This window comes from Leptodactylus fuscus, chromosome 1, assembly GCF_031893055.1.
Source record: "Leptodactylus fuscus isolate aLepFus1 chromosome 1, aLepFus1.hap2, whole genome shotgun sequence".
Classification (NCBI taxonomy): Eukaryota; Metazoa; Chordata; class Amphibia; order Anura; family Leptodactylidae; genus Leptodactylus; species Leptodactylus fuscus.
Window position 1 is genome coordinate 312,427,559 of NC_134265.1, and position 14,337 is coordinate 312,441,895.

General features: G+C 39.4%; 1 protein-coding gene across 3 annotated transcripts in view; it reads right to left on the reverse strand.

The window, feature by feature from the left end:
- The window catches only part of KIT (KIT proto-oncogene, receptor tyrosine kinase), a 50,061-nt gene that overhangs the window by 20,518 nt on the left and 15,206 nt on the right, over window positions 1-14,337 (reverse strand). For 2 of the 3 annotated variants that reach the window (XM_075259562.1, XM_075259544.1), the window contains exons 2-4: window positions 6,181-6,465; window positions 5,587-5,868; window positions 2,713-2,852 (exon numbers count right to left, since the gene is read on the reverse strand). In XM_075259562.1, the coding sequence (XP_075115663.1) occupies window positions 2,713-2,852; window positions 5,587-5,868; window positions 6,181-6,465 (707 nt within the window). The remainder of the gene's footprint in view (window positions 1-2,712; window positions 2,853-5,586; window positions 5,869-6,180; window positions 6,466-14,337) is intronic. The other variant, XM_075259554.1, reaches the window with a different exon arrangement.

Consider the following 14,337-nt stretch of genomic DNA (forward strand, 5'->3'; position numbering starts at 1 on the left):
AGTCATTATGACAAGTGGTGTCTCTATATATCACATATTATAGATCCTTATATATATCTTTATAGTAAATAGAGGGTTTATATCTTCTTATTACTACTTGCAAAGGTCAGCAGGACAGTTAACTCCTCCCGTGTTTTTACGCAACCATCATGTTTACACTGCACTTCTAACCAAACAATACATTGACATCACAAAGCTGGAGACAACTTCCCGTATAGTTCATCCTATGCTTCAAAAACAAGTTCTTATGCATTTATAAGGCAAGATGTTTTTAGCTGCATACATATTCTCAGAAATCTTTAAGGCTAAGGCACCATGTATTGAGACAGAGCAAAAAAAAAATGCTGTGTATAAAAAACACAAACTCATTTTTCACAAAAAGTCTGCAGAGTTTTTTTCTGTGGATTTTCTCCCCCTATTACATCTATATGGCTAACACCAACATTTCCGTAGGTATTTTCAATTTCAATTTTCAAATGCAGCATTTTTTTTGCCGCAGCATGGCCAAAACTCAACGTTTTGCCAGCAACATCAGCAAAATGAGTTTTCACCTAGCTTTTCACGACTCCTGAACTCTCTCTTGCTATGCTGCAGTAAGTGAGTGAGGGACATTTCTCTAACTTTAAGAACAAGGCAGGCTGTAGGTAGCTTGTAAGGAAGCAGCTCAGGAATTGATATTCACTCCTAGTTTTTTGTACTTTAGGGGCATTTATTCTGTAAAATATTTAATGCCGTGCATTAATAGGTATAGGGTATTCTATAATGTCATTCTTCAACAGCTGACAATCACCTGAGCTCTGAACATCTGCCAGCAAAGCTCAGATAAGGGAATCCACATCACTCCCCACTGTATTTGCACACAATGCCCGAATGACCTCTGGGCAGATAAATTAGGTGGGGAGTGATAGAGTACTGGACAATGTAATGAAGATCTTACAGAATACTCAATTGTACAACCTTTCATGAGCTCCGTTACCATGATGCTGTAAACAGATATGTCCATAGTAACATGTATACGCATAGCATGCTTACTTGTTTTTCTTGAAATGCCCAGGGCTAACAGCTATAGAAATTTCTTAAGCAGGGTAGATAAATACAACATATGGATTAGCAATGTTTTAAGGTGGACAAAGAGAATGGGCATCCAGATCAGTTCTTCAGGTGCCCTGGGGCAGGGAGCTGCTACCTGTATGTTTAGTCACCTATGTACTATGTTGCGTTTGTATACCATATAGTGAGACACCTAACAAATATAATAGAAGGGGGCCATATACATTAAATGAATATTTGCTATTCTGGCAAGACAAGCCGCCCTTTAAGGTGTATAAGGGTTTACCGACTAGGATATTGGGGAAAGAAGAGTCAGCGATTTTGTACTTTTTTAAAAAATGTAGATTGTGAACCCCAAATAGGGATCAAAATGTCCTTTTTTTTCCTATCAGTATGTCTTTGTAGAATGGGAGGAAATCCACGCAAACACGGGGAGAACATACAAACTCCTTGCAGATGTTGTTCCTGGCAGGAGTCAAACCCAGGACTCCAGCGCTGCAGTGCTCACCACTGAGCCACCGTGTTGCCCCAGTGATTTTGTACTTTAACATGACCAATAAGTTTAGTTCCCTCTTCCTATTGAGAATACACGCACACTGCATTTGGGCTTCTGTTGGGGGAGTCTGCTTGGGGACCCCCCAAATGGAAACCTATATGTATAAGAAACCCGCGGACCTCATAGATTATAATGGGGTTTGTGTGGTTCCACTTGTTTTCTGCACAAATGCAAGCAGCACTATTCTCTCTGCATGTTTCATGCGGAAACCAAGCGGAAACCACATGGACCCCATTATTGTCTATGAAGTCCGCCAATTTCCTTAGGTAACTGCTTTTTTATATGTATAGGTTTCCATTCTGGGGGTCCCAAGCAGACTCCACAAATTCAGATGTGAACTAGTCCTTATATAAAATAGCTGCTTGGTATTTGTGAGAATGACTGAGAATTTAATGTGTCTCTGTGGTGCTTTTCAACTAGCCCAAAAAGTAACAAGCAAGTTGGATCCATTGTTCCAATAAAATAGTCTGGCATCAGATTGTTCCTGCATTCCCACTGACAAATGGTGGTATATTCTGGACCAATAGTTCTCATAATAATAAAAAAAAAGTAATAAATCTCTTTTGCCTATGCCCAGCATCAGAAAGGCATGTAGGATAGTGTGAATATTCCCGGAGCGAGAGGATCCAACTTCTTTCCAGTAAAGATGTGCCGCTTTGTGTACACACATTTATTTGCAGACAGCCCCACATCTCTCTATTTTACGCTAACATACTTGTTAAGATTGGCTGCCTCTAAACGGACTTTTCAGAAATACACTCCAGGGCGCCTGCCACAAGATCTACAGACTTCTGTTTCTAGTGCACTGAGAATTGAAGACACCCACCAGCTGTCATCACAGAGCAATCCTTCCCTTCATTAAAGGAGCCTTTCAAATCACAAAAGCTTTTATGTGGCCAAAACAGCAAATTAATACGTAAGCGGCACAACCACGTTTTAATAATTCAGTATTGTTTGCAGGCCATTATTCAGAGACGTGTCTTCATTTTGCAGATACAGCAAGGGATGTTGTTGAAAGACAAAGTGATTGATATCTTGTGGGAAATGTCACATTCAGATCTCATACGATTCACCTTAAGACATTATGAAGACAAGGCTCTGCTTACCATGGTTATGATGGGTGCGTCTATCCAGTTGACCTCCACAGTATTAACATCCCTCACTACACAGATCACCTCAAAAGCTTCCCCTGCTTTAACAACCACGCTAGATTTTGTTAGGGTAACCTCTGGTTTTCTTTTATGAACTACAGGGAAACAGATTTTGTTAGAGCAACTATTAATTTTCTTTTAGGCAAAAAATATAATAATAATAATAATAATAATAATAATAATAATAAAATAATATAATAATAATAACAATAATAATGAAATAAATAAAATAAAATATATAATATATATATATATATATATATATATATATATATATATATATATATATATATATATATATTAAAGGAAACTAAATAATATAACATTGCCAGTGTCTCCTTTTCGGAAAGAAAGTCAATAAGGTGTGTACAGTTTATTGCTATATGGTACAATCTAAATGGCCTCTTAATGTGGCCACACACAGAAGTAACTAAGGGCACATCTCTGAATTCCAACCATTAGCGTCAATCTATGTTATCTAGTATAGAAGCCACTGCGCCTAGAAAGAAAACTTTATCTTCATTTGCTTATTAAGGGATGGGGGAGAGTGTGTTATACTCCAGGGAAGAATGTAAGATCATTAGAGGCTGGGGTCACGTGTTAATGGATAAGACAGGGCTACAGCTGAAGCATCATGACTTCATTCTCTGAATTATAAGAAAAGTCATTTTGTAGGCGACTTGGGAGAGACTGTTAAGAGAATGCTACCGTATATATATCATATTAGTCTTAGGATTAATCCGTAGTACTTCATACCATAAGCACATAAGACTATATGATATAGAAACTGGTCTAATGTTTTCCACTATAGATGAAATTGCAAGGCAAAAAAATTCTAAATTTACTCATCTCTTTTTGATTCTGTATGTATAATAAGGCATTTGTCATCTCATGTTTAGTACTATCATATCCCTATCACATATTTAGGATGCAAAATAATTTTTCCTCTTACTACGGTTCACTAAGTTTGCCTTTCTTTAAGGTGTACCTCCATTTAAAAAAACAACAAAAAAAAAATAGTACACGGGAACATAATAAACATTGTATTTTATTCCATGAAAGAAATATATTTCCTTCTCCAATTTGTCTCTGCAGTCATCTCAAACACACAGACGTCTATGGAGAGGGGAGTATAGGTAGCTGTTCAGGGAGCCTTCACACGATGTTACGCTCCGCTTATTCTGAACGTAAAACTTGTTCAGAATGAGCGCGTAAAAAACAGATCCCATTGATTTCTATGGGTGCCAGCATACGCGTGCTACCCATTGAAATCAATGGGAGGCTTTTTTACCTATTGCTGAACCTACTAAATGGAGAAGAAAATATATTTCATAACATATATTACAAAGTTTCCTATAAAACAACCTGTCATAAATTAATAGTACTGGTTAATATAATGGGAGGCACATTTTATGGTGCTTAAAATTAACTCAGTCCAATTCTTAGGTGACATGTTAGGGTAAGTTCACACAGGGTTTTTTGGACCGGAATTTGACGCCTCCTCAGAATCTGGTCCAAAAAACAGCTAGCCGCGACTGGATGCCGATGCAGTGCACCGTCATCCAGTCGCGGCATTCCGCTCCAGATTAGTCTCAAATGAATGAGCCTAGTCGGGAGGGAGTGTCACGTCACGGACGCTGTGACGGATTCTGCTGCAGAATCCACGGCAAAAAAGGGCAGCGCACTTCTTTTTTCTGCGACCAACATAAAACCGCTAGCGGAAAAAAGAAGTGAACGGCTCTCATTGAAGTCAATGGGAGGTGTTTTTTGGAGGCGGATTCTATTTCAAAATCCAGTCCAAAAAAACCCTGTGTGAAGTTACCCTCATAGAGCAGGAGGGACTGAGGAAACTGATATCTAGTTTTAAGGAAAAAGATTTATTCATTTGAATCTCTGCTCATCCTGGGCTGAGGCGTCTTGTGGGTGGTCCTACTCAATGATTGACAGCCTTCCAAGTAGGAGTACACATATAGAGATAGCTGTCAGTAACTGAGTAGAACCACCTAGGGGACTCATAAGCATAGAAGTAGTAGTTGAACAAAGAGTTAAACAAAACAGCACTATTTAAAGGGAATGTGTCACCACAAAATGGTTAGTGTTTAAATGTTGCTTTTATGGTAAACTTATTTTTTAAGCATTTTAAAAAAACCTCCATGTTATTATTTATAGTTAAAAAAAATTCTAAAAAGTCTAGCTATTGCCAATAAGACTAAAGTAGATCATTCCAGTCTCCTGGAGATGGGTTATGGGCCATGGATCCTATAGTCTGAAGCACAACCTATTCACTTCTATGGAAGAATTTCCCAGGCATGCTCCATGATTTGTACAGAGAGGGGAGTAGATAAGGTGTAAAATGAGGTATTGTGACTAGTGGATTCTGTGTCTTATCTACATATACATGATAGCTGATCATCAGTGTGCTGATAAGTGAGGTGTCTGCTGCAAAGAAATCTCCTACAGAAAACAGAAGGTATCAGCATATTATTTGGCTTAGTGGCCAGAGTCATAACTTTTTATGATTTTGGTATTAAATATAGATTAGAACATGGAAATTTTTTAAAATCTCATCAAAAATCCCTAAAATGATGTTTAACGTAAAACTTGATTTACAAAATAGGTCATTTTCTAGTGACACATTCTCTTTAAAATCCTACAGCTAAAGCCAATTCATTTGTGATGTATCTTACCAACTGCTTCTGTAATGGGATTGAAAAAATCAATCCCACAAGGCACTGCACTGGAAAACAAGCTTAAGTAAAGACCTCAAAGTAAATTCTAGTCACACAGACAGCAAAAAGGATCAGATATCAAAGTATCAATTGAACTCACCTGGAGTCACCACCAATCTGAACTCCTGGGAGGTCTTAACAACCCCACTTTGATTCACAGAACACATATAGCAATCGCCAAAACCTGTCTGTACATTTTTTATGGTAATGCCATTCTCTATATCACTGTCATAGATGAACCCTCTGGGTAGGGGCGATCTGTCACACTTTTTAATCGAATAGTCTGTAACTTCAGAGTCGGAGACAAAACAGATGCCAAAAATGTCTTCACCTTCTTTTACATCATAATATGCTGGAATGTCAAGGAACGGGTTGTTTAAATCTGAAATAGTGAAAACATGTGACATGGCGAATATTAGCAAGAGCAATTTTGGTTTTCTAAATCGCGTTAGGAATGAGTAGCAATTTTATAAATAAAAACGAAATAAAAATTGGCCACATGACGCAAATGAGTAAGAACACTTTTTAGATACTGTAAATCTTGGTGTTGCTATTTTTTCATAATATAGGACAAAGCAGAGAGAAGGAATATTTAGAAAATTACTCAAATATATATTACCAATATAATTTCATAAAAATTCATTTATTTCGAGGAGGTTTCTCAATGGTTCTGCACAGAACACAATGGACTTACCTTTAACAAAGAGATAGAAGGTTTGGTCTTCGGTAGGAGTAGCTCCTTTATTGATGCACATATATTTTCCGGTATGTCTTCGTTCTGCCCTTAAGATTACAAGGTTGATTCCATCATTTACTTGTTGCAGTTGTGAACGAAAAACAGGTCTTGCCTTCTTGCCATGTCCAAGCTTTTGATTATGCCATTCTACTGGGGCAGTATCTGTGCAAGACACCCTAAATGGGCTTCCGGCATTCACAAGTTGTCGCCTTCCAGAAACAGATATAGTGGGTGATGATTCTGCTGCAAAACAAAAAAAAAGTCCATTCACCAGATGTTACGAAGAACAGAAACTGAGATTTTAGAAATGGTATGATGAATAATTTATATAACGAGCTGATATTAGAGCAAAAGTAACACAATCTAAAAAAATGCCAGAGCCAATTATGATAACAATGTGCTATTCATTCATCGCAAATAACCAGCGCCAAACAAATATTTCAAAGTGATAAATGAAATCATTGGAAACAACTAGTTTTCTGTTCCTTCCTAATGACAACTATTTGAACCCTTTATATTGCCGTCACATATACGAAACCAAGTGTGACTTTGATACAATGTTGGAAGTGATGGAAAAACTACTTATTTCATATTCCATGTATTAGGGCTAGTTCACACGGGCTTCCGTGTGAACACATTCCGTTGCGGCTTCCGGCTCCAGAGTAAGCTCAAATGAATGGGCCTAGTCCGGAGGGAGGTGTCACGAGACGGACGCCGTAGCTGAATCAGCCATGGAATCCGACTGAAGAAAGGGCAGTTCGCTTCTTTTTTTCCATGAGCGGGAACAAACCCCTCTCAAGGAAATGACCGGCTCCCATTGATTTCAATGGTAGGCGTTAGGATTTTGACACGGACTCCGCGTCAAAATTCTGACCATTTTGCTCCATGTGAACTAGCCCTTAGTGTTCAATTTTACTCACTATGGGTTTTCTTGTTGCTACTACAAGTGACCTGCTCACCCTACAATTGACATGGTACAATTCTATAAATGTTCAGATGTCTTTTGGATGGCTTTTTAGGATAAGCATCCATGAATGTGAACATGAGGAGTGATGCTACTTCTGCCCTTCATAAGATTTGCATTCTACATTTATAGCAACTTGTCTAAATGCAGGCTCTGTCTATAATTTTCAGTTTTACCTGAGCTTACAGGTAGACAAAAACTACTATGATGTCTCTCATATACTATACATAGAGAACACAGTAGATTTCTAACTCTCTCCCAGTCGCTTACTCAGAAGTAGAGTGGAGGACATTATAGAGGAGTAATGATGTGAATAAAGCACTTGGGGTGAGATAGAACCTGCTATTAGTCACAGCACAATGTCTGTGTTTCTCTATTTCTCTCTCATTCAGCAACCCCTTGCTTCCTCACCTTCTCTATAGACTTCTATAGGCTGCTGTAATATGATCTGTAGATAAAAGCAGTGAGAAAATTTTGGTGGGTACCAAATGAGCCTGATAAACTAATAAAAGAGGCATTTTTCTCAGATAAAATACATTAAAAAGTGTCTAATATTTTGCTTGTACTATTGATTTACGTAATCTTTGTTGACAATTTAGCTTACAATCAATACGGTTTCCCGAATAGAGATTTAAGTTGGAGTTTTGCTTACACTAGGTTCACACCATTCAGGTTTCGGTTCTTCAGGAACGCTTGGGGATTGGAAAAATGGAAACCCTATCTGCTTAAAAAGCGATTATTCACAGAAACATGCGGACCCCATGAACTATAATGGGGTCTGCTAGGATTCTGCTTGAAATCGTGCTTGCAGGGATTTACTATTTTAAGTGGAATTGGGGTACGCTAGTATGAACCTGGCTGTACTCATACAGAATTTTGTTATGGTGGTAAAAATAATACATATATTCATTCCTGATCAGAATAATTGTGTAATGACCAAAGAATAGTCAGAATACCCAGCATTTTACTAATGAAAAATATTCAGTTTTCATAATGCTTCTGATTGACTTCCATTTTACACACATGATGCCACCGAAAAATCAATTTGACCACTATGTCGTCATGAAAGCTACACCAGAGGATTGCATGAACAGATATGAAGAGATAGTGCAACTCAAGAACAAAGAGGTGTTTTAGTAATGTTGTGAAGTTGTGCTCTGTATCTGACATATAATACTGAACACAGAACGCTTCACCGGTTTTAAGAACTGAGAGGCACTACAGTGACAGCAAGGCTGATCAGCCCAGTCAAAATGAACCCTATGAGCCACCAAAGATGCAAGTGACATAAGCACAGTCCTATCATCTTCCTTGTGAAAAATGGAGAGTTATTTTAACTCCATGTACCTTAACAAAGTCTCTCAACCATCTGAGCATCTCATTTTGTCCTTTAGGCCTGCTACACATCTGCATGCGGGTTTCCTTTCGGGAAGTCTACTTGCGGACCTCCCGAACAGGAACCTATACGCATAAAAAAGCCTAAGGAAACCCGTGTGGTTTCCACATGAAACATGCAGAGAGAAAAGTACTGCTTGCAGGACTTTTTTCTCCACATTTTTCATGCAGAAATCGAGTGGAAACCACATGGACCCCATTATAGTCTATGAGGTCCGCAGGTTTCTTAAGTAACAGCTTTTCAGTGCATATAGGTTTCTGTTCGGGGGGTCCCCAAGCGGACTCCCTGAACGAAAACCCGAACAAAGATGTGATTTCTCTTCTGATCACTGGACTAAATGGTGTGAATAGGCCACAATGGAGCTGCAATTATTTTGCCTTTTGGCATATGCAGCAATAATGTGACAAGGCAAGATCAAGACAAGCACTAATGGTGGTCTTTATTGCTTTCATAGAGGTTGGTGCTCATTTTTTCCCATGGCAACTGCATTGCAAATCCAGATATCTATGCAAGTCAGGGATGTACCAATCATTACCTACTCATATTTGACATTCAGAAGTCTTGAAAACGCAACTTTTCCACCTGCACTTTTTTTCTGCAATATGTGGATGGGATTAGCCAGAGTCCCATCCACTTTGCAGGTACTGTAAAAGGCAACGTTTTCGCAATGTGGGGCACCAGCCTTCCTTAATGTCAATTACATTCAAACTAAGGTTTTTCTAATCTTAGCTTTGACTAAAGTAATTTTTTACAGTCCATATGTTTACTGCTCTGCCTTATCTTCACATCCAAACCCAGATATGGCTTATATCTGCAATGGACAACACCATAAAAACTGAAGCTGAAGACAGATTTATAGTGCCCTACCTTCAACCACCAGGAAACTACTGTCTGCCATCTGCATGGCTCTCTTCCTGTAGGGTACATGCCACGCTCCACTACTGTACTTATGAACAGTTATAACAAACTTATAAAATCATCATGTCTTAATGTTTCCCACTTTAAAAATGTCCTTGAATGAGGGTCACATTTAAATTGACAATGCCGACATTTACGTCGAGAAGTAGCATAAAATCGTGCATATGGGGATCACATGTTAAGTAAGATAAAGAATTAGTTTATCAGAAAAAAAAGACCCTGCTAGTAAGGCTAAGAGTCCTGGAATGAATTCTCTGCTTAGAAGGGTTACATTAAGTAGAAGTTTGCAAGAAGCTCAGGAGAAGTTCTAGTCCCACATCACAAGATATTTGTTAGGGCTAGTTCACACGGGGATTCCACAGTGCATATTCCATCGCAGCTCTCTGCCCAAATGAATAGGCCTAGTCCGGAGGGTGGTGTCGTAAGGCTGAAGCCGCGGAATCTGTCTAAAGAAAGGGCAGTTCGCTTCTTTTTTCTGTGAGCAGCAACATGCCGCTCACGGAAAAAAGAGCACTAGCGGTCTACATAGACCTCCATTGTGAGGCGGCGGATTATGACGTGGATTCAGCGCCATATTCCGCCCCTCTTGTCCCATGTGAATGTGCCCTTAGGTTTTCCTGCATTTATCTTGGGAATCTTGTAAAGTCAATTGGAGTCCACTGATTTACATACAGTAGATACTGGTAGATCACAAACCCCAACATACCCCATTACTAGATTATTTATTGGTGTCTCCCTTTGCTATAATTGTTATTGCTGTAATGTGCTCTATATCAGGGTGCCAAAGGTTAAATATGCTTGGGGAAGGAGGTAAACTCCCTTTAACAAGGATAGATCAAACTCAATGAGCCTTCCATTCAGAATGTCTTAGCTAAAACAACAGTCTGCCAGGCTTCTGCCATTTTTATACTAAAATCAGCTCTGTGCAGGACTTTTCTATCCACCAATTTCCGTCAGATTCTGTGGCGGTGGATTCTGTGGAGGAATCTCCTACGGAGACTTAATACACGTAAACCTAGCCTTAAGGTAAAGTGTCATCACATCAACCACACTCATTTCAACACATCTATTGGTCATTGTCCCTGTTTTCTATGATGATTTATCTCCAAGGCTGCATAAGTAGGAAGATAAGCATTTTCCCAGGTAATAGCTCACTTCAAACTCTTCTAAAAAATGTTCACAGTTCACACATTGTTTACTTAAAGGCAAATCTAGAATGTGTAAATCATTTAGGTATACTTTGTTTTCTTCAGATAGTTCCTGTGATGTTGTAATCCACAGGGACCTGGGAACTTTGTGTCAGAATCTCAAGGGATCAATATGATGACAGTTCACAAATAGTATTTGTATAGGTACAATAAGGGGGCATTCACATGGAGGAAGTTGGCGCTGATTCAGGCACCATAACTCGCAGCAGAATCAGGGCTTAAAAAAAAAAGACTCCATTGACTTCAATGGGTTTCGTTTTACACGCGGAACCCATTGAAATCAATGGGAGGCTTTTTGTCCTATTGATTTCAATGGGTCCGCGCGGAAAACGGAACCCATTGAAGTCAATGGAGTCTATTTTTCAGCCCTGATTCTGCTGCGAGTTATGGTGCCTGAATCAGCGCCAACTTCCTCCGTGTGAATGTCGCCTAACAGTTTTTTCCTATGATGCTTGAAAATTACCTTTATAAGACTAAGGCCCCACAGGACGTTCCGCATAAAGCGCTGTGGGAAAAACCACGGCGGCAAGGTGGATTTCCTCCGCGGACTTTCTGTTACAATTATACCTATGGAGAAACCACGGACATTTCCGTCGGTATAATTGACATGCTGCGATTTCCAAAACCACGCCATTTTTGGAAGACGCCACGTATCTGCACTATGGTTTACAGCAAAGTGAGCAAGGGATTTGCTCGAATCCCATCCACTTTGCCATTACTGTAAAATGCCGTGATTTTTCCTGCGGCATTTCCACTGTGGGGCCCCGGCCTCAAGAAGCTCTACAGTTTTCCTATGTTCTAATGTGGACATGGCAGGAATTCTGGAACCCCTTATGCTGCCCCATACCTCTTCAGTAACTGTCAGGGGAGCATTTGTTCCGCCAACAGCTATTTCTTCGGGATCCTCTATAAATATGCACTCTCAGTAAGGCCAAGTGTGTACGTTGGGGAGAGAAGAAGAAACGTCTGACAGATACATCTGGGATGGCTTGGGAAATACATCCTGCCCAATCTTTCCTTCTGCGCATATAACCTTTGGTTAGTTTAGTTGGTTAATTTCTTTACCGTTGTTGTTCATTTACAAGAATATACCAATCTTATATCTATCTAAATGGGACAACAGTGGCCTTGTATAACATTTTTAGTTGTTCTCAGCACGCTCTGATGCTTTATAATTTAACTAGACATCATAACATATTGCATTTATGTATTTAGTTACACTAGTATAGGTATTTCTGCTAATATTTCATGCGTTTACAAATTAACCAGCTTTAATAACTTCCTCATTTAACTTCCATGAAATTCTGCAAAATATCACGTAAATAATCTAAAAAAAACACCACACCAATAACATATGGTGAAATACAGTAGCAATAAAGATTAGTTCTTATTTTTTTACTGCTCTGAACAGTTGCTCTGTCTCAATGTCGATCTTCCCGATGGTTGTTAAGTATAGGCCCACTCCTAAAAATAATCATCTTTTATCAATAAAACACTGTTCCCACGAGCTGACTTCCCAGTGATTTATTGACCTTACATAGTAACTCCCCATATTATGTTGCACTGTAAATGCTTATACTGAAAGCACTGAAAAACTAAACTGTATGTATTATCAGAATCCGAACACATGGATATAACATATACACATGGAGCAGAGTTAACCCAAACTTCTATAATAGGTTAAGCTGCTGCAGGCTGATATCTTAGCACAGACGACAACAAAAACCAGTGAAGGCCGGGACCCATGTGGCATAAACACCGTGGAAAAAAACGCAGCGTTTTTTACAAAGTGGATGGGATTCGAAAAAATATGCACAGTGGACACATTGCGATTTCCGAAACCGTTGCAGTTATATCTATGGTAATGCAGGCAGTAAAAAACGTGATGCATTGGCCAACATGATTTTTCCCACAGCACTTTTTTGATACAGGCCTTACCCAAAAAGTTATTGGAAAAACTTTTTTCAATGACTTTTCATTGCTTGTTTTTTTTGTTGTTGCCTTTTGTGATAAGATATCACACTGCGGCAAACAGATTGCAGAAGTTGGGGCTAACTCTGCTACATTTGTACATACTCATATATACTGACCACAGTAGTTGTATTTATGTGTATGCCATGTGGCGGCTGCAGGAACTAGATAAACTTTAATTGTGACAAGATATAGCGACTTCTGTGAGGGGTATAATGTGATTTTTTTTTGTCTTATTCCTATACAAAGTTCATATCACTATCAGTAATTAGAGATGAGCGAGTAGTATTCGATTGGTGTTCGGCCGCTTACACGCATTCCTATGGCAGCGAGGTATTCGATCGAATACTACTCGCTCATCTCTATCAATAATGAAGAACACAGAATCACCCATGCATTGTACACTTGGCTAAGAAGGAGACAATACAACTGTACGGTAAGTTGCTCACAATACAAAGACATCTCTGACGGCCACTTGTTACTTTACACTGATTCGGCTGATTCAGGATTTCCACACTGTGTTCACAATGCACTCAGAAAACCTGGAAAGACCTGAAAAGCCCAATCTGTTAGTCTGGCCCATTGCCCACTCCTCAAACAGACAAACAATAGAATAAGGGGGTGGCAGCCTACAACTAGGGATGTTACTAAAATTACAACAGGAAACTTATTTGCCTTTTTAAATGAATGTATGTTGAGTTCCGGGACATTCTAATAACACCAGGCGTCTGTATCATTCAATTATAACTGTAAAAGCAAACAGGTTAAATAAATGAATGTACTACATTGAGCTAATCCTTCCATGTGGCAGGCATGTTCCAAGTCCTATATGTACGCAGGAAAACATAAAACCTTATGTATAGATCAGAACTATGTAAAAGTCCTGGTACTTAAAGGGACACTCCAAGCAAAGCTGATATAGTGGTTAAGATCAGTAGAGAGCCAGGGGTGGCAGTGTGCACACCAAGGATTGAGGTCATACACCCACCACCCCCTCAGGCCCTACACCAGACACAACATAGCAGTTTTGCCTAGAGTGTTTATTTAAGAATGGGGACTAGCTGTAGAGAGGACCTCTCACCACTTCCACCTTTCTACATCCTTCAATAGGGGTTTGTCCGCTGATTGCACTGCAGTTGGAATTTTTTTTCTAGTCTCCATTATTCCTAAGTAATCAGCATAGTTAGTTTCACCACCCAATATGTAAATTAGGCTCTCTACTGTCAGGTGGGCGGTCCTGGGTTGGATTAGACAGACAGGGACTCTTCCCAATAGGGAGACTAACTAGCATATCAGGTGCAGAAATTAAGAGAAGTTATTGCTCAGGAACAGCACGGGCAACAGAAAAATATAAACTGTGTCAGAATCGGAACCTATACAAAGGTGGAAGTGGTGAAAGGACCACTTTAAAAAAGTGACTGTCCAGAAATAGTTAAATAAATAAAAAGCTTGCACTCTTCTGAAAAAAGCTCCACACCTGTCCACAGGTAGTGTGTGGTATTGCAGCTAAGGATTGGGTCACATCTGCGTTGGTATTCCATCTGAAGGAATCCACATGGGGATCCCACTGAACGGAATACCAAACGCAATTGCAAGTGCTGTGCAGTAAAAGCACATGGACCCCATAGACTATAATGGGGTCCGTGTGCTTGCCGCCA